The sequence below is a fragment of the Colobus angolensis genome, unplaced genomic scaffold, assembly GCF_000951035.1.
Source record: "Colobus angolensis palliatus isolate OR3802 unplaced genomic scaffold, Cang.pa_1.0 Scaffold59, whole genome shotgun sequence".
NCBI lineage: Eukaryota > Metazoa > Chordata > Mammalia > Primates > Cercopithecidae > Colobus > Colobus angolensis.
Window position 1 is genome coordinate 4,151,443 of NW_012119487.1, and position 23,888 is coordinate 4,175,330.

Below are 23,888 nucleotides of genomic sequence, written 5' to 3' on the forward strand. Positions count from 1 at the left end.
TAGATGGTTCCCTAGATTGGTATATTACATTAATGGGAGATAGCTATTTTCTCTCCACTTAGGTTTAGTTGTGATGATGACTGCCCAGAGCAGATAGAGGCCACTTTCCCAGCTGCATGGAGAAAGCCCACCTAAAGTCTGAAAGGTCCTATAAAGCACGACCTTAGATATTTCTGAATTCTTAACAAATGACTTTATAATTCCACCATAGATTTTATCTTTTCCCAGAAACCATTCCTTAGGTGGAGAACTTTTTGCCATCTAGAAAGGATAGGAATGAAAAGCAATTTTATTTCAAAGCCAGTGAGCACTGGCTCTTTTCTATACCTTCTAAATTTTATTTGCAAGCTGAAATGTTCCTTCTCAGTTTCTCTCCTCTCATTTAGTAGAAGCCAGGTGGTATTTGAACACTCAGTCTGGAAATATCCTTAGCAGGGTCATCGAGTTCATTACTTAGACAAAATGTGGCCAAACTTACCATCTCCTAACAAAGGTTTCTCCAGCTTCCAATAGCATTTTCCTCTCTTTGCCATAAACTCACCAATAGCCTCCTAGAAGGCCCTAGGGCTTCTGCTAAGACTGTACTTGAAGGCCTATAGCTTTCACCCACACCCTCCTCCAGGCCTTTTTGTCCTCTGCCTACATCCAGTCCCAAAGACAATGCCATGTATTTTAGGTTTTGTTATGTCAATTTCTTACTTCCAAGTTGTAAAATTTGTGAATTATATATTGTTAAGTAACAAACAAACACAAAACTGAGTAGCTTAAAACAATAACAATCATTTATTTCATTCACAAGTCTGCAATTTTTTGCATGGCTCAGCAGAGAAGGCTTGTGTCCACTCCATACCGCATCAGCTGGGCTGGCTTGACTGGAGGATCTGCTTCTAAGATGGCTCACTCATATGGCTAGCAAGTTGGGGATGACTGCAGGCTGGAGCTCAACCAAGGCTGTGGGCTGGGGCCTCAGTTCCTCCCTGTGGATCTTTCTATAGACTGATCAAGAGTGAGAATCTCAAGAGAAAGCATTTCCCCTAGTTAGGCAGAGGCCGCATCACCTTTTATGATCTAGCCTCAGAAATCATATAGAATCACTTCCACTGTAGTGACGAGCCTGCCCAGATTCAAGAGGAAAGAACAGAGACACATCTCTCTATGCGAGGAATGTCATGACCATATTGTAAGAAGAGCATGTGGGAAGGGAGATGTGGCCATCTTGGAAAATACAATCTACCACATATTAGATTGAACATGGGGGCAACTGTCAGTCCTTTACAATCTGGGGGCATCATGTTAATCTAAATAGCAATCTACTTAGTCCAGAGCAGTAGTTCTCAAAGGCTGGACCACTGGCCAGTTCTGATTCATGACAAAAGTTCCATCATATATGACAAAATAAGAAAAATAAATACAACATAAAGATCTATAATAAAATTTAATTTATTTAACTTAAATGGTAGAGCCCTACACTGAGATCTCTTCCCTTTTCTGGTGTTAAAATGTCTTTTGTTAAATGATAGTGATAGTAGATAGTAGTTGTTTCCTTAATGATGTCCTATCAATCTCCTCCCCTTATTCTTTTACATTTTTTCTGGTTAATTAAATACAGAAGTCTAAAGAACTACTGTCTAAAAGTTATAACATTGAATTTAGCCTTTGAATGACTATTTCCAAAATAATGTGGAGGCTTTGTTGATTCATTAGTATGCACTTTGAATAGTAATTACTTTGTGGATGTTCAGAAAAAGCCATGCAGCTACCTATGTAACAGCTCAAACTCAAAGCCTAAGGGCATTTAAACTCTCCTATGAATATATCTATAATTCAGTGCAACAATATGTCACAAGATATACTATATCTCTCAAAATGGACTAAAATTATAAATCCATAGCTATAAATAAATGTTCAGATTCTCATATCAAAGGAATCTTTGACATAAGATCTAGGAATTTGTTGGTAATCACTTGGTTCACATGCCAAAAAGTAAAGTGACATTCAAGGTGAAGGCTCAGAAAATAGAAGGTCAGAGGAGAAATTAGGCATAGAGTTACAATGTTGGATATATGCATGGCTTATCTGCTAGAGGAGTAGGAGTTAAAATGGGGCAAAATATGGAGATAAGTGTTGGAAGTCATTTTTATAAAGGTGCACGAGCTCTATAAATTAATGAAGAGGTAATGAGTTCTATGTATAAGATACTACTAAAAGGTAATTCATTAAGTTATATACTAACTTACTATCTTACGGACTTTTTAGGTATAAAAAAGAACAAAACAAAGTCCCTACCCTCAAAAAGCTCACAGTTCACACAGAAAGACAAACTTGTGAACAATTAAGTAGAATACAGTATGAGGCTATTTGCACTATGGGTGCTCTAAAGAGGGAAGGACTCATTCTTCATAATACTGGTGACAGGGAAGGTCATGGAATAGAGAATTACAGATTGCTTTACCAAAGGTTAGGATTGAATTTTGAGAAATTCCCACAACTGGGGGCAAGAGGAAGAAGAGGAACTGGTGAAGGAGTTAGAAAAGCAGTTTTAAGAGAGTAGAGGAATCATAACTGGCATAAAAGTGCCAACACAAGGAGTTTAAAAATAGCATCAGCAAATGTATCAAAAGCTATACAAAGTTTGAGGATAAGGATTGAAAGATTAATAAAGAGGGAAAATAGGTTTATTTTATACTAAGGGGTCTCCAGAAATGCCTTGGTCTAATTTAGAAATCTTTGAAGTAAGAATCCAGGAATCCCTCCCTAATCTGGAACACACTCCTATAAAGTAATGTTGTATTCAAAATCCAAGCTCAGAAAATGTAGAGTTAGAATAGAAAGGACAAAAATGGCACCTGGACTTTTCCTAAATTATTGCAACGCTTATAAGGACACTGGTCTTCGCACAATATACTGTATTAAGAGAATGGGCTAGGCGTAGTGGTTCACAGCTATAATCCCAGGACTTTGGGAGGCGAAGTCAGGAGGAATGCTTGAGGCCAGGAACTCAAAGACCAGTCTGGGAAATGTAGCAAGATTCTATCTCTGCAAATGTTCATTTGTTTTTATTATTATTATTTTTTTGAGATGGAGTCTCACTCTGTCACCCAGGCTGGAATGCAGTGTTGCAATCTCGGCTCACTGCAACCTCCACCTCCCGGGCTCAGGTGACTCTCCTGCCTCAGCCTCCCAAGTCACTGGGATTACAGGTGCATGCCACCACATCCAGCTAAATTTTTGATTTTTAGTAGAGAGAGGGTTTCACCATGTTGGCCAGGCTTGTCTCAAACCCCTGACCTCAGGTGATCCGCCTGCTTCGGCCTCCCAAAGTGCTTGGATTACAGGCGTGAGCCAGCACCCAGGCTGCAAATGTTTATTTTTTAATTACCCAAGCATGGTGGGAGGATCACTTGAGTGCAGGAGTTGCAGGTTACAGTGAGCTATGATCATGATAACTCCACTGCATTCCAGCCTGGGCAAGAGAGGGAGACCCTGTCAAGAAGGGGTTGTGGGGGTGGGGAGAGAGAAGAGAAGAGAAGAGAAGAGAAGAGAAGAGAAGAGAAGAGAAGAGAAGAGAAGAGAAGGAGGAAGAAGAAGGAGGAGGAGGGAGGAGGAGGGAGGAGGAGGAGAGGGAAGAGGAGGAGGAGAGAGAAGAAGATGGGGAGGGGAGGGGAAGGGAAGGGAGAAGAAAGGAGGGGAAGGGAGGGGAAGGGGAGGGAAGGAAAGGGAAGGGGAAGGGAAGGGGAAGGGAAGGGAAAGGGAAAGGGAGAAGGGGGAAGGAAGGAAAAAAAGAAAAAGGAGCAAACACAGGTCTTCTTTGTACGGCTCCATAAACACCCACTGGGTCAGCCAAAAAGGTGGGTGAAAGTTATTGCAGTATTCTTTTGCTTTAAAAAATTGAAACTGAATTGCTCATACATTAAAAAGATAAAAAACTTAAAATTTTGGGAGACATTTAAAACAGAGTTATCTCAAAACCATGGTTAAATACATGTCAACTGACCAAGTATTACTGAATTACCCATTCCTTTTCCTTCTCCCATAAGGGAAAACTAGCTTTCGGAACAGGACAAAGAAGAGAAAGTCATAAGAACAAACAATAAGTGCTTTTTAAAAACCATTTTCTTTTCTACAAAACTTTTCCATAAAGTCACAACGTAAGAGAAGGTTGAGGCGCCTGATTAAATAAACTAGAAAAAAGGCTTTCAAACCACCAATATGAAACCAACTATGGTACTTAAAACCTAGGAAATGTAAAACAGAATGGGAGGGGAAATGGCCTTCAATCCAGTTACAATATCTGTATTGCCAGCCTTATAGAATAGGAGAACTCTTCTAAATCTAAAACTATACAGATTTGTGTTTATTAATTGACAGAGAGAAGGAGGTCAAAGATAAAGAGGAGTTTTACTCAGAGGTATATCCCACCTCACAGGTGAATTTTAATTTGGACATAAAAAGTGATAGCTGTACCCAGAGGCTCCTAATCCACACCAGTCTTAATATTTCCTTGCTCCAAGTGTCATTCCATAAGATTTCCTTTTTAGAGAGCGAGAACAATTTTTTTCTCTGGAAATAGCCAAATATGTCCCTTTATATGGAATGCCTCAACTACACAGAAAATTATTAGATTCTCTGAGTAGTTCTTAAAGCCTAATGATTTATACCCAAGTGCTTTCCTGAAGGAGCACGTGAAACTCTCATGGGGCTGGGCTTGGAGGAGCAGAGGCGAGGCCAGAGGGTCCAGACATAAGCATGCTGAACAGGTCAAACAAAATAAGGGTGATGTAATGTTGTACTTAAATACTTAAAGAAACCCACATCTGTTTTCTCGATTTCAAATGGCATGAATAGGTTTGTCTTTCAGATACTAGAAGAAAATGTGGCCTTTTACAAAGCGTATGTTCAGTGGGAGGTATCATCTTGACTTCTCTTCTGGTCATGGCTTGTTATAGATTTGGCACTTTTCACTTGACCTGAAAGGAAACAGATTTTAAAATTACATTTAATTAGTTTGTAATATGAAACAAAATGAAGCCACTTTTTAAGACAATAAGCATGGAATAATTAGATTGTTCCAGCCTGAACCAGCTACTAATGCAACCCTGGTGTTGTTGGTATGTCATTCAAATAGTCTCTTCTTTTCATTATATTTAAAGCTGTGAGGTCACATTTCCCATATAATCAGTATTATTATCCTTAGTTCTGCCATTGATGAGAATAATTTTGAATAAACTGCTAAACCTCTGTCCTCTTCACTTTCTTCACTGAGAAGTCAGGGTTCATTTCAGAGGTTCCATCAAGATCTAACGTTCTATGATGTGAAGGTGCTCACAGAACATGTGATATAGGGAGCTGGGGGAGAGAGGCAAATCTTCACAGGTGAGAAGGGAAGGAGGGGGGATTGCTGGGCCAGGTTAATGGTACTGGTGGAGAGGTGGGAATAACTGTATATCCAATAGTCCCAGCTACTTAGGAGGTGGAGGCAGGAAGACTGCTTGAACCCAGGAATTCAAGTGCAGCCTGGGTAACATAGCAAGACCCTGTATCTAAAAAAAAAAAAAAAAAAAAAAATGTATTTTGAGACAAGGTCTCACTCTGTCACCCAGGCTAGAGTGCAGTGGCATGATCACAGTTCACTGCAGCCTCAACCTCCTGGGCTCATTATCTTCCCAACTCAACCCCCATGTAGCTGGGACTACAGGTGCAGGCCACAACACATGGCTAAGTTTTTGTACTTTTTGTAGAGACAGGGTCTTGCTATGTTGCCTGGACTGGTCTTGAACTCTTGGGCTCAAGTGATTCACCCACCTCGGACTCCCAAAGTGCTAGAATTACAGGCATGAGCCACTGTGCCTGGCCTTCATGCTTTATTTCTGGCTTGTGTTATCCAACTTGTTATGGAAACTCATTCATAGTGTTTCATATATTAGTAATTTGCTCTTTTTTATTGCTAATAATATTTCACTGTGTAAATATACCACAGTTTATCCATTCATTGATGGGCATTTGGGTTGTTTCTAGTTTTGGGCTGCTATGAAAGAAGCCACAATTGTTGGGTGTGGTGGCTCACACCTGTAATCCCAGAACTTTAGGAGGCCAAGGTGGGAGAACACTTGAGTTCAGAAGTTTAGACCAGCCTGGGAAACAAGATAAAACCTTGTCTCTACAAAAAAATACAAAATATTGACCAGGCATGGTGGTGCATCCTGTAGTCTCAGCTACTTGTGGGGCTGAGCTGGGAGGATCACTTGAGCCCAGGAAGTCGAGGCTACAGTGAGCCATGATCATGCCACTGCACAATAGCCTGGGTCACAAAAAAAAAAAAAAAAAAAAATGTAATTGAAAAACAAATTAAGCAAAACACAAAATCTTAAAAAATAAAAAATAATTCAGGTCTTCATTATCTCACTCCTAAACTATACTCATCTCACTTTCTCTAGTCTCCTCTCCCTCCAATCCATTTTACACACTAGGCCAGATTATCCTCCCCTACTTAATCTCTCTTCTCTCCCACCCCAAAGCCTTTAAACGGCATCCTGCCGCCCAAAAAATAAAGCCTAAACTTCTACGTTTACAATTTAGTAGTTTTAATAAAATGTTCACATGGTAACTTTTCAATACGTCTATTTTCTACATTTCTAATGTACCTTGACACAGACTCAACTACAATCAGCCAGATGGGTACTGGCTACTTTCTTATTCCCACATTTCCACTTTTGATCATAATATTGTGTTTTCATTCTAGAATTTCCTTCATACTTCACGCTGGCTACCCATCCTTTCAGGAAACTATTCTTTCTTCGTGATGCTTTCTCTTTATACTTAGGCTTCTCTGATCATATAGAGCACTTAGATTATCTTTTCAGGTATATTCTACTCACAAACTAAGTGGTAAGCTCCTAGGAGAGTGCTATGGGTGTGCTCAACAGATCATATAATTCATATTAGTTCTAGATGGCAAGAAGCATTCTGTCATACTGTAATACCTGGACTGGGTTAAGTGTCTTAACCTTTAAAAATCCACAACTCCGGCCGGGCGCGGTGGCTCAAGCCTGTAATCCCAGCACTTTGGGAGGCCGAGGTGGGCGGATCACGAGGTCAGGAGATCGAGACCATCCTGGCTAACCCGGTGAAACCCCATCTCTACTAAAAATACAAAAAACTAGCCGGGCGAGGTGGCAGGTGCCTGTAGTCCCAGCTACTCGGGAGGCTGAGGCAGGAGAATGGCGTAAAACCCGGGAGGCGGAGCTTGCAGTGAGCTGAGATCCGGCCACTGCACTCCGGCCTGGGCGGCAGAGCGAGACTCCGTCTCAAAGAAAAAAAAAAAAAATCCACAACTCCTTTTGATAAACATAAAAATCTTAGGTACTGATTATACACATGCAAAAGAATTAAATTGGACCCCTATGGCCTATACATACACACACACACACACACACGTACACGCACATTATACATATATATGTATATATATCTCAAAATACATCACAGAACTAAACATTAGTGCTAAAACTACAAAACTCTTAGAAGAAAACATAGAATTAAATCTTGGTGACCTTGGATTGGCAATGGTTTCTTAGATATGACACAGAAAGCAGAAGCAACAAAGGAAAAACAGATAAATTGAACTCAATCCAAATAAAGTTTTTTGTGTTCCAAAACATAATTAAGAAAATGATAAGACAATCCAGAGAATGGGAGGAAATAGAATCATACTTCTGATGAGAGGCTTGTATCCAGAACACAAAAAGAGCTCATACAACTAAAAAATAAAAAGGCAATCCAATCTAAAGGTGGCAAGGGCAGGTGTGGTGGCTCACACCTGTAATTCCAGAACTTTGGGAGGCCGAGGTGGAAGCAGATCACTTGAGCCCAGGAGTTTGAGACCAGTCTGAGAAATATAACAAATCCCTGTCTCTACAAAAATGTAGAAAAATTAGCCAGGTATGGTGGCACACCTCTGTACTCCCAGCTACTTGGGAGGCTGAGGTGGGTGGATCGCTTGGGCCCAGGGAGGTTGAGGCTGCAGTGAGCTGTAATTGTGCCACTGCACTGCAGCCTGGGCAACAGAGTGAGAGCCTGTCTTAAAATGAAAGAAAGAAAAGAAAGAGAGAGAGAGAGAGAGAGAGAAAGGAAGGAAAAGATTCTTCCCTATAATGACCAGGAAAAGAAAAAATAAAAATGGGCAAGCAATTCAAATATATATTTCTCCAGAGAAAATATAGAAATGGCCAGTAAGCATGAAAAGATGGCCGGGCGCGGTGGCTCAAGCCTGTAATCCCAGCACTTTGGGAGGCCGAGACGGGCAGATCACAAGGTCAGGAGATTGAGACCATCCTGGCTAACACGGTGAAACCCCGTCTCTACTAAAATACAAAAAAATTAGGCCGGGTGTGTTGGCGGGCGCCTGTAGTCCCAGCTACTCGGGAGGCTGAGGCAGGAGAATGGCGTGAACCCGGGAGGCGGAGCTTGCAGTGAGCTGAGATCCGGCCACTGCACTCCAGCCTGGGCGACAGAGCAAGACTCTGTCTCAAAAAAAAAAAAAAAAAAAAAGAAAAGATGCTTAAAATTGTTAGTAATTTGGGAAATGCAAATCAGAATACATTAAGATACCACTTCATACCCACTAGGATAGCTAATTTTTTTAAAAAAAGACAATGACAAATGCTGACAAAGATGTGGAGAAATTTGAATCTTCATGTACTGCTGGTGGGAATATAAAATGGAAATCAGTTTATAACTCAGTAATATACCAAAGAAAAAGGAAAACATGTGACCACACAAAAATTTTCATACAACAGTTCATTGCAGCATTATCTATAATAGCCAAAAGAGTGGAAACCCAAATTTCCATCAATTGATAAACAGATTAAATTTGGGCCAGGCACGGTGGCTCACACCTGTAATCCCAGCACTTTGGGAGGCCAAGGCAGGCGGATCACGAAGTCAGGAGATCAAGACTATCCTGGCTAACACGGTGAAACCCCATGTCTACTAAAAATACAAAAAATTAGCCGGGCATGGTGGCAGGCGTCTGTAGTCCCAGCTACTCAGGAGGTGGAGCCAGGACAATGGCATGAACCCAGGAGGCATAGCCTGCAGCGAGCCGAGATCACACCACCGCACTCCAGCCTGGGCAACAGAGTGAGACTCCATCTCAAAAATAAAAAAAAATAGATTAAATTTGTACCCACAAAATGGAATATTATTTAGCCATAAAGCAGAATGAAGTACAGATACATGTTACCACATGGATGAGCCTTAAAAATATTATGCCAAGTGAAAGAGGCCACCACGAAAGTCAACAAAATATTATATCATTTCATTTATAAAATGTTGAGGGGCATGTCCAGAGGGCAGCCATCCTAACCCAACCTGCCCTGCCCCCAGAAAAAAAAAAAGTTAAAAAAAATGTTCAGAGAAGGTAAATCCATCAAGAGAGAAAGTAGAGATTAGTGATTGCCAGGGCTTGAGGAAGGGAAGAATAGGAAGTGACTGCTAATAGCTATAGGGTTTCTTTTCAGAGAGGTAAAACTCGAAAGTTAGATAAGGATGATAATTACACAACTTTGTGAATATACTGAAAACCACTGAACTGTACTCTTTAAAATGATTACTTTTATGGCGTGAGAATTATATCTCAATAAAGCTATTATTTTTTCAAAATGCTAGGGGTGTGCCTGCCACCAAGATTCTGATATGTTCACCTTCCTGATTCTTAGGACAGTATTCCCACAGTAGGTTTTTCCCCAAATATAGAATTATAATACTTAAACTGCTTTTTAAAATGCTACCAAGAGGAACTGAGATGGCTGATTAGAAAAAGCTGCAGTCCATGGCTCTCATGGAAAATAAAAACGGTGAGTGAATTCAGCACCTTCCAGTGAAATATCCAGGTTCTTCCATTGGAACCAACTAGGCAAATGGCTTGACCCAGAAAGAATGAAAAAAAGTAGAGTGGGACAATGGCCTACCCAAGAGTGGCACAGAACCAAAGGAACCCCCAACTCCAGCCAAGAGAAGCAGTGAGTGATTGTGTGACCACGCACAATGTATGTGTGGCTTATCTGCTGGAGGAGTAAGAAAAGTGAGAAACCACACTTCTCACACAGATCTTTGCAACCCACTGATCATGAGATCCCCTCATGAGCCTATGCCACCAGAGCCTTGAGTCTGATACACAGACCTACGTGGAGTCCTGGCAAAGCAGATGCTCAGGCTCACACAGAGACCCAGGAGTTTTACATACTCTGGCCCCAGGAATCCCAGCAAGGCAGGAGATCCATTTGTACACTCCCCTAGGAATAGGGCTGGATCCAGAGAGCCAAGCAGTGTCATTCTGTGGGCCCCACTTCCACGGCACTTCACAAGTTAAGAGCCACCACCTTGGAATTGCTGCCAGACAGCACAACAGGCTGGAGACCGCCTGAGATGGATGAGTTCCCAGGGGTAGAGGCAGGTGCCATCCATTTCTGCAGTTTGTTCAACTCAGTTCTTCTAGCCTTCTAGCTCTGGGAAGTTCAAGAAGTCCTGATGAGGAGGAGTCCTGCACAATGCAGCACAGCTGTTGTGCCAGACTGTGGGTAGATTGCTTCTTTAAATGGGACCCCAGTGTATCCCCCTTCACTGGGTGGGACCTCCCTGCAAGAATTACAGCAACTCTAGCCAGGGTTATACAGACATAACTCTGATCTCTTTTAAGATGGAGCCACTGTGGGGAGGGATGACTGATGTCTCTGCAGTTCAGTCAACAGACTTTCCAGCCTGCTGGCTCTGGAGAGTCCAGGCAGTCTCGATGAGGAAGGGCTATTCCCAACACAGCCCACCTGCTCTACCAAAAAGCAGCCAGACTGCTTCTTTAAGAAGATCCCTTATCCCATCCCTCCTGACTGAGTGAGACCTCCCAACACAGGTCTTTAGATACCTCCTACAGGAGGTTCTAGGCTGGCAACAGGCCAATACCCCACTGGGACAAAGCTCCCAGAGAAAGGAGCAGGCTGTTGTCTTTGCTGTTTCACAGCATTTACTCGCTGATACCTCCAGGTAGAGGAAAAACCAAGGCAACTTCCAGTTTTCTGGAGCCATCCCCCAGCAAACTGCAGCAGCCCTACAGAAAAGTGGCCTGACTTTTAAAAGAAAAACACACAAACAGAAAGTAACAGCAGCAGCAGCATCAACAAAAAAAAGACCTCAAAAAAACTCCATTCAAAGGTCAGCAACCTCAAAACTCAAAGGTAGATAAGCCCACAAAGATGAGAAAAAAATCAGTGCAAAAATGCTGAAAACTGGAAAAGCCAGAGTGCCTCTTCTTCTACAAGTGACTGCAATACCTCTCCAGCAAGGGCACAGAACTGTACTGAGGCCAAGATGGCTGAAATGACAGAATTAGGCTTTAGAAGGTGGGTAATAATAAACTTCACTGAGCTAAAGGAACACGTTGTAACCCAATGCAAAGAAGCTAAGAATTATGATAAAACAACACAGGAGCTGATAACCAGAACAGCCAGTTTAGAGGACAGCATAACTGACCTGATGGAGCTGAAAACCACGATGCAAGAAATTCACAGTGCAATCACAAGTATCAATAGAAGAACAGATGAAGAGGAGGAAAAAATGTCAGAGCTTGAAGACTATCTTTTGAAATAGGAAGACAAGAATACAGAAAAAAAGAATGAAAAGGAATGAACAAAACCTCTGAGAAATATGGGACTACGTAAAAAGACCAAACCTATGACTAATTTGGGGTACATGAAAAAGACAGGGAGAATAAAACCAAGTTGGAACACATACTTCAGGGTATTATCCAGGAGAATTTCCCCAACCCAGCAAGACAGGCCAACATTCAAATTCAGGAAATCCAGAGAACCTCAGTAAGATACTCCATGAGAAGATCAACCCCAAGACACATAATCATCAGATTCTCCAAGGTCAAAATGAAAGAAAAAATGTTAAAGGAGGCCAGACTGAAAGGCCAGGTCACCTACAATGGGAAACCCATCAGACTAACAGTCCTGAGTGGAAACCCTAAAACCAGAAGAAACTGGGGGCCAATATTCAACATTCTTAAAGAATTTCCAATCCAGAATTTCATATCCAGCCAAACTAAGCAGAGAAATAAGATCCTTTTCAGACAAGCAAACACTGAGGGAATTTGTCACCACCAGTCCTGCCTTGCAGGAGTTCCTGAAGGGAGCACTAAATATGGAAAGGAAAACCCATTACCAGCCACTACAAAAACAAACTGAAGTACACAGACCAGTGACACTTTGAAGCAACCACATAAACAAGTCTGCAAAAATAACCAGCAAGCATCATGATGACAGGATCAAATTCACACATAACAATATTAACCTTAAATGTAAATGGGCTAAATGCCCCAATTAAGAGACACAGAATGGCAAGCTGGATAAAGATCCAAGACCCATCAGTACGCTGTCTTCAAGAGACCCATCTCATGTGCAAAGACACACATAGGCTCAAAAGAAAGGGATGAAGGAAAATTCACCAGGCAAATGGAAAACAGGAAAAAAGCAGGGATCACAGTCCTAGTTTCTGACAAAACAGACTCTAAACCAACAAAGGTCAAAAAGGACAAAGAAGGGGCCGGGCATGGTGGTTCATGCCTGTAATCCCAGTACTTTGAGAGGCCAAGGTGGGTGAATCTCCTGAGGTCAGAAGTTCAAGACCACCCTAGCCAACATAGTGAAACCCAGTCTCTACTAAAAATACTGTTTCAAAAAAAAAAAAGCAAAGAAGGGCGTTACATATCAGTAAAGGGTTCAATTCAACAAGAAGAGCTAACTATCCTAAATACATATGCACACAATACAGGGGCACCCAGATTCATAAAGCAAGTTCTCAGAGACCTACAAAGAGACTTAGACTCACACACAATAATAGTGGGAGACTTTAACACCCCACTAACAATATTAAAAAGATCATCCAGACAGAAAATTAACAAAGATATTCAGGACCTGAACTCAGCTTTGGATCAAGCATACCTGATAGATATCTACAAAACTCTTCACCCAAAAACAACAGAATATACGTTCTTCTCATCACCACATGTCACTTACTCAAAAATTGATCATATATGCAGAAGTAAAAAACTCAGCAAATGCAAAAGAACTGAAATCATAACAAACTGTCTCTCAGACCACAGTGCAATCAAATTAGAACTCAAAGCTAAGAAATTCACTCAAAACCACACAACTGCATGGAAATTGAATAACCTGCTCCTGAATGACTCCTGGGTGAATACTGAAATTAAGGCAGAAATCAAGAAGTTCTTTGAAACTAACAAGAACAAAGAGACAATGCACCAGAATCTCTGGGATACAGCTAAAGCAGAGTTAAGGGGGAGATTCACAGCACTACATGCCCACATCAAAAAGCCGGAAAGATCTCAAATTAACAACCTAACACCACAACTAAAAGAACTAGAGAACCAAGAGCAAACAAACCCCAAAGTTAGCAGAAAACAAGAAAAATCGAAATCAGAGCAGAACTGAAGGAGATAGAGACACAAAAAACCCTTCAAAAAAAAAAGCAATGAATCCAGGAGCTGGTTTTTTGGAAAAAAAATTAATAAAATAGACCACTAGCTAAATTAATAAAGAAGAAAAGGAGAAGAATCAAATTGACACAATCAGAAATGATAAGGATGATATCACCACTGATTCCACATCAAAACCACCACCAGACAATACTATAAACAATTCTATGAACATAAAGTAGAAAATCTAGAAGACATGAATAAATTCCTGGACACATACACCCTCCCAAGACTGAACCAGGAAGAAACTGAATCCCTGAATAGACCAATAATGAGTTCTGAAATTGAGGCAGTAATAAATAGCCTACCAACCAAAAAGAAGCCCAGGACCAGATGGATTTACAGCTGAATTCTACCAGAGGTATAAACAAGAGCTGGCACCATCTCTACTGAAACTATTCCAAAAAATTGAAAAGGAAGGACTCCTATCTAACTCACAGTATGAAGCCAGCATCATCCCGACACCCAAACCTGGCAGAGATACAACAGAAAAAGAAAACTTTATCTCTGATGAACATTGATGCAAAAATCCTCAGTAAAATACTGGCAAATCAAATCCAGCAGCACATCAAAAAGTTTATTCATCATGATCAAGTTGGCTTCATCTCCAGGATGCAAGGTTGGTTCAGCATATGCAAATCAATGAATGTAATTCATCATATAATCAGAACTAAAGACAAAAGTCACATGATTATCTCAATAGACAAAGAAAAGGCCTTTGAGAAAATTCAACATCTCTCCATGTTAAAAATTCTCAATAAACTAAGTATTGAAGGAACATACCTCAAAATAATCAGAAACCTATATGAAAAACCCACAGCCAATATCATACTGAATGGACAAAAGGTGGAAGCATTCCCCTTGAAAACCAGCCCAAGACAAGGATGCCCTCTCCCACTATGCCTATTTGACATAGTATTGGAAGTTCTGGCTAGGGAAATCAGGCAAGAGAAAGAAATAAAGGGTATTCAAATAGGGAAAGAGGAAGTTAAATAATCTTTGTTTGCAGATGACATGATCCTGTATCTAGGAAATCCTATTATCTCAGCCCAAAAGTTTCTTAAACTGATAAGCAACTTCAGCAAACTATCAGGATACAAACTCAATGTGCAAAAATTGCTAGCATATTCATACACCAACAACAGGCAAGCAGAGAGCCAAATCATGAATGAAATCCACTTTGCTACAAAAAGAATAAAATACACAAAAATACAGCAGACAAGGGAAGTGAACAACGTCTTGAAGGAGAACTACAAACCACTGCTCAAGGAAATCAGAAAGGACACAAACAAATGGAAAAACATTCCATGCTCATGGATAGGAAGAATTAATATTATGAAATGGCCATACTGCCCAAAGTAATTTATAGATTCAATGCTATTCCCATTAAGCTGTCATTGACATTCTTCACAGAATTAGAAGAAACTATTTTAAAATTCATATGGAACAAAAAAAGAGCCCGAATAGCCAAGACAATCCTAAGCAAAAAGAACAAAGCTGGAGGCATCATGCTACCCAACTTCAAATTATACTACAAGGCTACAGTAACTATACTACAAGGCTACAGTAACCAAAACAGCATGGTATTGGTATAAAAACAGACACATAGACCAATGAAAAAGAACAGAGAACTCAGAAATCAGACCACACACCTACAACCATCTGATCTTCAACAACACTGACAAAAACAAGCAATGGAGAAAGGATTCCCTATTTAATAAATGTTTTTGGGAAAACTGGTTAGCCATATGCAGAAAATTGAAACCGGACCCCTTCCTTACACCTTATACAAAAATTAACTCAAGATAGATTAACGACTTAAATGTAAAACTGAAAACTATAAAAACCCTAGAAGAAAATCAAGGCGGTACCATTCAGGACATAGGCGCAGGCAAAGATTTCATGAATAAAACACCAAAAGCAATTGCTACAAAAGGAAAAATTGACAAATAAGATCAAATTAAACTAAAGGGCTTCTGCACAGCAAAAGAAACTATTCTCAGAGTGAACAGAAAACCTATAGAAAATTTTTGCAATCTGCCGGGGGCGGTGGCTCAAGCCTGTAATCCCAGCACTTTGGGAGGCCGAGACAGGCGGATCACGAGGTCAGGAGATCGAGACCATCCTGGCTAACCCGGTGAAACCCCATCTCTACTAAAAATACAAAAAACTAGCCGGGCGAGATGGCAGGCACCTGTAGTCCCAGCTACTCGGGAGGCTGAGGCAGGAGAATGGTGTAAACCCGGGAGGCGGAGCTTGCAGTGAGCTGAGATCCGGCCACTACACTCCAGCCTGGGTGACAGAGCAAGACTCCGTCTCAAAAAAAAGAAAAGAAAAGAAAAGAAAATTTAGGCAATCTATTCATCTGACAAAGGTCTAATATCAAGAGTCTACAAGGAACTTACACAAATGTATGAGAAAAAAAAAAACAACTCCATTAAAAAGTGGGCAAAAGACATGAACAGACACTTCTCAAAAGACGACATTAAAAAAAAAAAGGCCGGGCATGGTGGATTCACGCCTGTAATCTCAGCACTTTGGGAGACTGAGGTGGGTGGACCACCTGAGGTCAGGAATTCAAGACCAGCCTGGCCAACATGGTGAAACCCCCTCTCCACAAAAAATATAAAAATTAGCTGGGCATGGTGGCACACATGTAATCCCAGCTACTCAGGAGGCTGAGGCAAGATAATAACTTGAACCCAGGAGGCGGGGGTTACAGTGAGCATTGCATTCCAGCCTGGGTGACTAGAGTGAGACTCCGCCTCAAAAAAACAAACAAACAACAACAACAACAACAAAAAACACATTCATGTGGCCAGTAAACAAACATGAAAAAAAGCTCAACATCACTGATCATTAGAGAAATGCGAATCAAAAACACAATGACACACCATCTCATGCCAGTGAGAATGACAATTATTAAAAAGTCCAAAAACAACAGATGCTGGCAAGGTTGTGGATAAAAAGGAATTCTTATACACTGTTGGTGAGAATGTAAATTAATTTAACCATTGTGGAAGACAGTATGGCAATTCCTCAAAGATCTAGAGATGGAAATACCATTTGACCCAGCAATCCCATTACTGACTATATACCCAAAGGAATATAAATCATTCTATTATAAAGATACATGCATATGTATGTTCCTTGCAGCACTATTCACAATAGCAAAAACATGGAATCAACCCAAATGCCTATCAATGATAGACTGGGTAAGGAAAATGTGGAACATATATATCATGGAATACTATGCAGCCATAAAAAGGAGCAAGACCATGTCCATTTAAGAGTCATGGATGGAGCTGGAAGCCATTATCCTCAGCAAACTAATGCAGGAACAGAAAACCAAACACCATATGTTCTCACTTGTAAGTGGGAGCTGAATGATGAGAACGCATGGACACATGGAGGGGAACAACATACACTGTAGGGGTTGGGGGAGGGACAGCATCAGGAAGAATAGCTAGTGGATGCTGGGCTTAATACCAAGGTGATGGGTTGATCTGAGCAGCAAACCACCATGGCACACGTTTACCTATGTAACAAACCAGTACATCCTGCACATGTACCCTGGAACTTAAAATAAATGTTGAAAGAAAAAAATAAAAATAAAAATAAAAATAAATAAAATAAAATGTTGCCACCCTATCTCCCAGGAGGAGATACCTCCTAGATGAGAATCAGAATCAAAGACAGGCCCAGTGTGGTGGCTCACACCTGTAATTCCAACACTTCAGGAGGCTGAGGCAGAAGGAACATGAAGCCAGGAGTTCAAGACCAGCCTGAGTAACATAGCAAGACCCTATCTCCATAAAAAATTTAAAAATAGGCTAAGCATGGTGATGCTCGCCTGTGGTCCCAGTTACTCAGGAGGCAGGAGTATCACTTGAGCCCAGGAGTTGGAGGCTGCGATAAACTACAATCACACCACTGCACTCCAGCCTGGGTAACAGAGCAAGACTCTGCCTCAAAAAACAAAAAAAAAAAATCAAAGCAAAGCGACAGTAATCACATAAAATTTAATGACTGATAATGGTAATATTAAGATTAGTATTAGACATTTCCATAGGAAGAATTCAGTTATTATTAGTTATTACTAATATTGAAAATAATGAAACTAGGGAACTATATCATAGATTAGTGCTTGTAACAATGTTAATGACTACTTAATGAAGATTGTTAAAATCAGAATATCTCAGAAATAACAACATTGAACTTAATTTTCATCCTTTCTGACATTCAAACCACCTTTTATCCAAAACTTACGTGGTGTAGTCATTTTTGCGAAGATAGGAGTCACAGTATCTTCCAGTTGTTGTCTCTGCTCAAAAAGCTCATTAATGGAAGCTTCCGTATGGGTTTCCAACCACTCATTTTTTGCACGGCATGCATTGAGGATGGTATTCTAGGGACAGAAATACAGAGTTTGCTCTCCACTTATTTACTGAAAAATAAAACTCAACAGTATCTCTAAACCAGCACGTGTTCTGCTGGTTTAAAACCAGCAGAGTTCTAAACCAACCAAACTTTCTGTGATGATAGAAATATTCTGTACCTGCATTGTCCAATACAGTAACCATTAGATACAAATAGCTATTGGGCACTAGAAATGTGGCTAGGGTGACTAAGGAACTACATTTTAAATGTTATTTAATTTTAAATAATTCAAATTTGAATAGTCACATGTGGCTAGTGTCTATTATATTGGACAGTGCAGCTCTAACATTAGTGGAATATGAGCACAATAAAACTCACCATCAAGAGTCATGAAGCCTGGTACCATTCTACACTTTCTCCCTAATTCTTCATTTTTGTTAAGCCCTGTGACTAAAAGAAGTACTTGCAAAGACCAGAAAAGAATAGGTGGATGGTATGAGTTGCATGCAACTCAAAAGACAATGCTGATATTTTATTCCCTCTCGAATGGTTCACAGGAGGAAGTTCAAGAAATACAAGAAAAGCTCCACCTTACTGAAAATCTCTCAGTTTGCACTGTAAAATTATCTCGTTGCACATATGCAGCAAATTTCTGATGTCTGATTTAAGATGTTTATTGTACTATGGTCTGTAATAATAAAGATAAATAAATACATTTATGGTATGTCCTGTCCACATTGTTAAATAACAAGCAGTAGAATATGCAGAAGTATGTAGAAGGAAGTAGACTTAGAGGTGTCCATAATATCTTATTAAGAAGAAAAAGAGTAAAATTGAATAATATATATAAGTGTGATCTCATTTTTATAAAAACAAAATCTTTCATAAAATTCCTATTATGTGTATGGATACATATGATTATATAAGTGAAAGGAAAAACATAACACAAAATTGTTATTAGAACCACAGAGTGGGTAATAAGAATAGAAATAGAAAAGGAAAAACTATTAGGCTTGCTTTAGACATTTTGATTTTTTTCTAATTATTACTATGTACACATAATAATTTCTAGTTCAAATAATCAAATTTTTAAAAATTAAAATAAGAATGTTCTAGTAACTAGTTTGACAAAACACCATTTCTTTCAGGAAAATTTTGCTTTTTGCAGATCTGATAGCTCCAAAAGCTATTCTAATAGAATTTTTCCTATATTTTATTTGTTTCACAAGAGATTTTGTAGAGTACTCTACATGAGAAAATGTATAACTTATCAACTGTTTAGACTTGGTGATATCTTATACTTTTAGCAATACCTAATTCTTTTTCATCTGAATAATAGGTCACAGGAAATTCACAGAGCATCCGGCACAAAAATATAGGAAATAATTTAAAACCAAAACACATTTCTGATACCCTCAGTATATTTTTTAAATGCACATTCGGAGCACTAAACTATTCTACAGGGAATGCTTAGATAGTACTTAGATATGTGGCAAGTGGGCTTTAAAATTACTATGTTTACATCTTTTTTCCCATTCTGGAAAATTTGACACATTAAATAATATGCAATGTGTTTGTACATGTACATATATATCAAAATATATAATGTATATCTCAGTTTTGAAGCAAAATAATGAAATGAATATTTCCATTGTATTATTTTGGACCCTACTACTCAACAGAAGAACCAGAACACTACCAGTACTATTAATGCAGCTCCCGTCCCTCACCATCCCACCCCCTGACTGCCTTCAAGAGATAACTATGATCTGTGCTTATCCCTTTGCCTGGCTTTTTAAATAGTTTTACTCCCATATGTAGGCATCCCTAAATTATATAGTTTGTAATTGCTTGTTTTTGAGCTTTATAAAAATCTATGTAGTCTTTGATTTTTTTTTTTTTTTTTTACTCAGTATTACATTTCTAAGATTCAGCCATGTTGCTGGGTTTGATACTTAGTACATCTCTATGTCACTCTTTAATACTATTTATTTTAGTTTTGATCAGACTATCCTCTATTAGAGGTTTATAAAGAAAGGAAGGGAAGGTAGGAGGGAAGAAGGAAAGAAAGAGGCAGGAGGGAGGAAGTAAGGACCACAACCTGCCTTTAGAACATCAGTGCAAAAGTTAAAATGTAAGACAAAATTCTCAAAACACCACAGAACAAGCCATAATCACAATACAGTACCTTGTCTTCCTTAAGGAGTTTCCCTGATCCCTTTTCAGTGTCAGTAACAGCTAAAGAGACTTTTGCGATATATTTTTTCAAAGTCAGTCTTGCATCTGAAAGAATGGACAGAAACATACACATGACAAGACAAAGACAAGAGGCAGAGCAAGGTAGTCAAATGGAAGCCTCCACTGTCCACCCCACCCCACAGAAACACCAAACTGAACAACTATCCATACAAAAAAACCACCAACATGAGAACCAAAAATCAGGTAAGCAATCACACTACCTCATTTTAACATCATATTAAGGAAAGAGGCACTGAAGAGGGTAGGAAAGACGGTTTTGAACTGCCTACACCACATTTCCCCCATACCCCTGGCAATAGCCACACAGTGCAGACACAGAATCTGTATGCTTGAGGGAGGGAGAGCACAGTGATTGTGGGACTTTGCACTACAGCTCAATGCTTCCCATCATAGTAGAAAGCAACATGGGGCAGAATTCAGCTACCACCCACGGATGCAGCATTTAGACCAGCCCTAGCCAGAGGGGACGTACATCCCAACAGTTGGAATCTGAGTTCCAGCAGGCCCCACCACTACAGGCTGAAGTGCTATGGGGCCCTAAATAAACTTGAAAGGCCATCTACGCCACGAGGTCTGCAATTCCTGGGCAAGTCCTAGTGCTATGCAGGGATCAGAGCCAGTGGACTTGGGGTGCACATCACCTAGTGAGACACCAGCCTGATGGCCATGAGAGTGCTTGCCACCCCTCTGCCAATCCCAGGTGACATAGCTTACAGCTCTGGGAGAGACTCCTTTCTTCTGCTTGAGGAGAAGAGAGGGAAAAGTGAATAACACTTTGTCCTGCAACTTGGATACCAGCTCAGCCACAGTAGAACAGGGCACCAAGCAGAGTCCTGAGGCCCCCATTCCAGGCCCTAACTCCAAGGTGATATTTCTAGACATATCCTGGGCCAAAAGGGAACCAGCTGCCTTGAAGGGAAGGACCCAGTCCTGGCAGGATTCATCACCTGCTGACTAAAGAGCCCTTGGGTCCTGAATAAGCATCGGTGATACCCAGGCAGTACTCACCACGGGCCTTGGGTGAGACTCAGAGCCATGCTGGCTTCAGGGGTGACCCAGAACATTCCCCAGCTGTAGTGACTATGGGGAGAGACACTTTCTGCTTGACGAAAGGAGAAGGAAGAGTAAATGGGACTTTGTCTTGCAACCTGGGTACCAGCTCAGCCACAGTGGGGTAGCACACCAAGCAGGATCCTGAGGTCCCTGATTCTAAGCCTGGCTCCTGGAGAGCATTTCTGGGTCTTGCCTGGACCTGGAGAGCCCACTGCCCTGAAGGGAGAGACCCATGCTGGTCAGTATTCACTACAGGCTGATTGCAGAGCCCTTGGACCTTGAGTGAATATCAGCAGAAGCCAGGTGGTACTTGCTGTGGGCTTGGGCAGTGGTTGCCGCATGGAGAGACTACTCTGTTAGAAGAAAGGGGAGAGGAAAAGTGGGAAGGACTTTGTCTTATGGCTTGGGTGCCAGCTCAGCTGCAGTAGAACAGAGTACCAGCTAGATTCCTAAGGTTCTTGACTCCAGGACTTGACTCCCAGATGGCATCTCCAGACCCACCCAGAGCCTGGGGGAACTTGCTGCCTTTAGGGAAGGACACATGCCTGGCTGTATTTGCCAACTGCTGACTGTAGACCATTGGGCCTTGAGTGAATATAAGCAATAACCAGACAGTGGTCACCACAGGCCTTGGGCAGTGCCATGCTGGCTTCAGGTCTGACCCAGGGTAGTCCTAGTGGTGGTGGCCACAGGGGTGCTTGTGTTACCCCTCCCCCAGTTCTAAGCAGCTCAGCACAGAGAGAGAGACTCTGTTTGTTGAGGGGAAAGTAAGAAAAGAAAAAAAGAGTTTCTGCCTGATAATCCATGGCATTTTCCCACATCTTATCTGAGACCACCAAGACAGTATCTCCACAAGTCTGCAAGAGCCACAGCATTACTGAGCTTGGGGTGTCCCCTAATGCAGATACGGCCAGAGTAATCAAAAACTTAGATCACAACACCCTTCAAATACTTAGAAAGGCTTCCCAAGAAGGACAGGTACAAACAAGCCCAGACTGCAATACCTACAATAAATACCTAACTCTTCAATGCCCAGAAGCCAATGAATATCCACAAGTAAGAAGATTAGTCAGAAAAACAGCATGTCATCAAACAAACTAAATAAAGCCCCAGTGACCAATTCCAGAGTGAAAGAGATATGTGACCTTTCAGACAGAGAATTCAAAATAGCTATTTTGAGGAAACTCAAAGAAATTCAAGATAACACAGAGAAAGAATTCAGAATCCTATCAGATAAAATTAACAAAGAATTTGGAACAATTTAAAAGAATCAAGCAGTAATTCTGGAGCTGAAAAATGCAACTGACATACCAAACAATGCATGAGAGTCTCTTAACGGTGGAATTGATCAAGCAGAAGAAAGAACTAGTAAGCCCAAAGACAGGTTATTTGAAAATACAGTCAGAGGAGACAAAAGAAAAAAGAATAAAAAACAATGAAGCACTCCTATAAGATCTAGAAAACAGCCTCAAAAGGACAAATCTAAAAGTTACTGGCCTTAAAGAAGAGGTAGAGAGAGATCAAGGTAGAAAATTTATTCAAAGGAATAAATTTATTCAAAGGAATAATATTAATAAAAAAAGAACTTCCCAAACCTAGAGAAATATATCAATATTCAAGCACTAGAAGATTATAGAACACCAAGCAGTTTTAGCCCAAAGAAGACTACCTCAAGATTTAATAATCTACCTCCCAAAAATCAGGGATAAAGATCCTAAAAGCAGCAAGAGAAAAGAAACAACATATAATGGAACTCCAATACATCTAGTAACACACTTTTCAGTAGAAACCATATAGGCCAGGGGAGACTAGCATGACATATTTAAAGTGCTAAAGGAAAATAACTTTTACCCTAGAACAGTATATCCATGAAAATATCCTTCAAACACATCAGAGAAATATTTTCCCAGGCAAACAAAAGCTGAGGGATTTCATCAACACTAGACTTGTCCTAGAAGAAATGCTAAAGGGAGTTTTTTAATCTGAAAGAAAAGGATGTGATTGAGCAATAAGAAATCATCAGAATATATAAAACTCACTGGTATAGTAGGTACACAGAAAACCACAAAATACTATGTATGATATTGTAATTACAGTGGGTAAACTACTCATATTTTGAATAGAAAGACTAAAAGATTAACCTATCAAACGTAAGAATTTTCAAGACATAGACGGTACAATAGGATATAAATAAAAACCACAAAGAGGTAAACAGTTGGAGGGGAATGAAGTTAAAATGTAGTTTTTATTTGTTTTTCTCTTCGTTTGTTTATACAATCTATAATAAGTTATCATCAGTCTAAAATAATGAACTATAAGATACTATTTGAAAGTCTCATGGTAATCTCAAATCAAAAAACATACAACAAAGCTGGGCGTGGTGGCTCACATCTATAATCCCAGCACTTTGGGAGGCCAAGGCAGGTGGATCACTTGAGGTCAGCAGTTTGAGACCAGCTACTCAAAATACAAAAATTAGCTGGCATGGTGATGCATGCCTGTAATCCCAACTACTAGTGAGGCTGAAGCAGGAGAATCACTTGAAGCCAGGAGGCAGATGTTACAGTGAGCCAAGATTGTGCCACTGCACTCCAACCTGGGTGACTCTGTCAAAAAAAAAAAAAAAAAAAAAAAGTAGGGCCTAGGA

General features: G+C 40.3%; 1 protein-coding gene across 1 annotated transcript in view; it reads right to left on the minus strand.

Moving 5' to 3' along the window:
• Nucleotides 1-4,327: 4,327 nt before the first annotated feature.
• Nucleotides 4,328-23,888, minus strand: part of ANKRD45 (ankyrin repeat domain 45) — a 62,235-nt gene continuing 42,674 nt past the window's right edge. Inside the window, exons 4-6 of the mRNA XM_011962334.1 lie at nucleotides 20,118-20,212; nucleotides 17,819-17,957; nucleotides 4,328-4,967 (exon numbers count right to left, since the gene is read on the minus strand). Coding sequence (XP_011817724.1) covers nucleotides 4,897-4,967; nucleotides 17,819-17,957; nucleotides 20,118-20,212 — 305 coding nt within the window. The 3' untranslated portion in view covers nucleotides 4,328-4,896. The remainder of the gene's footprint in view (nucleotides 4,968-17,818; nucleotides 17,958-20,117; nucleotides 20,213-23,888) is intronic.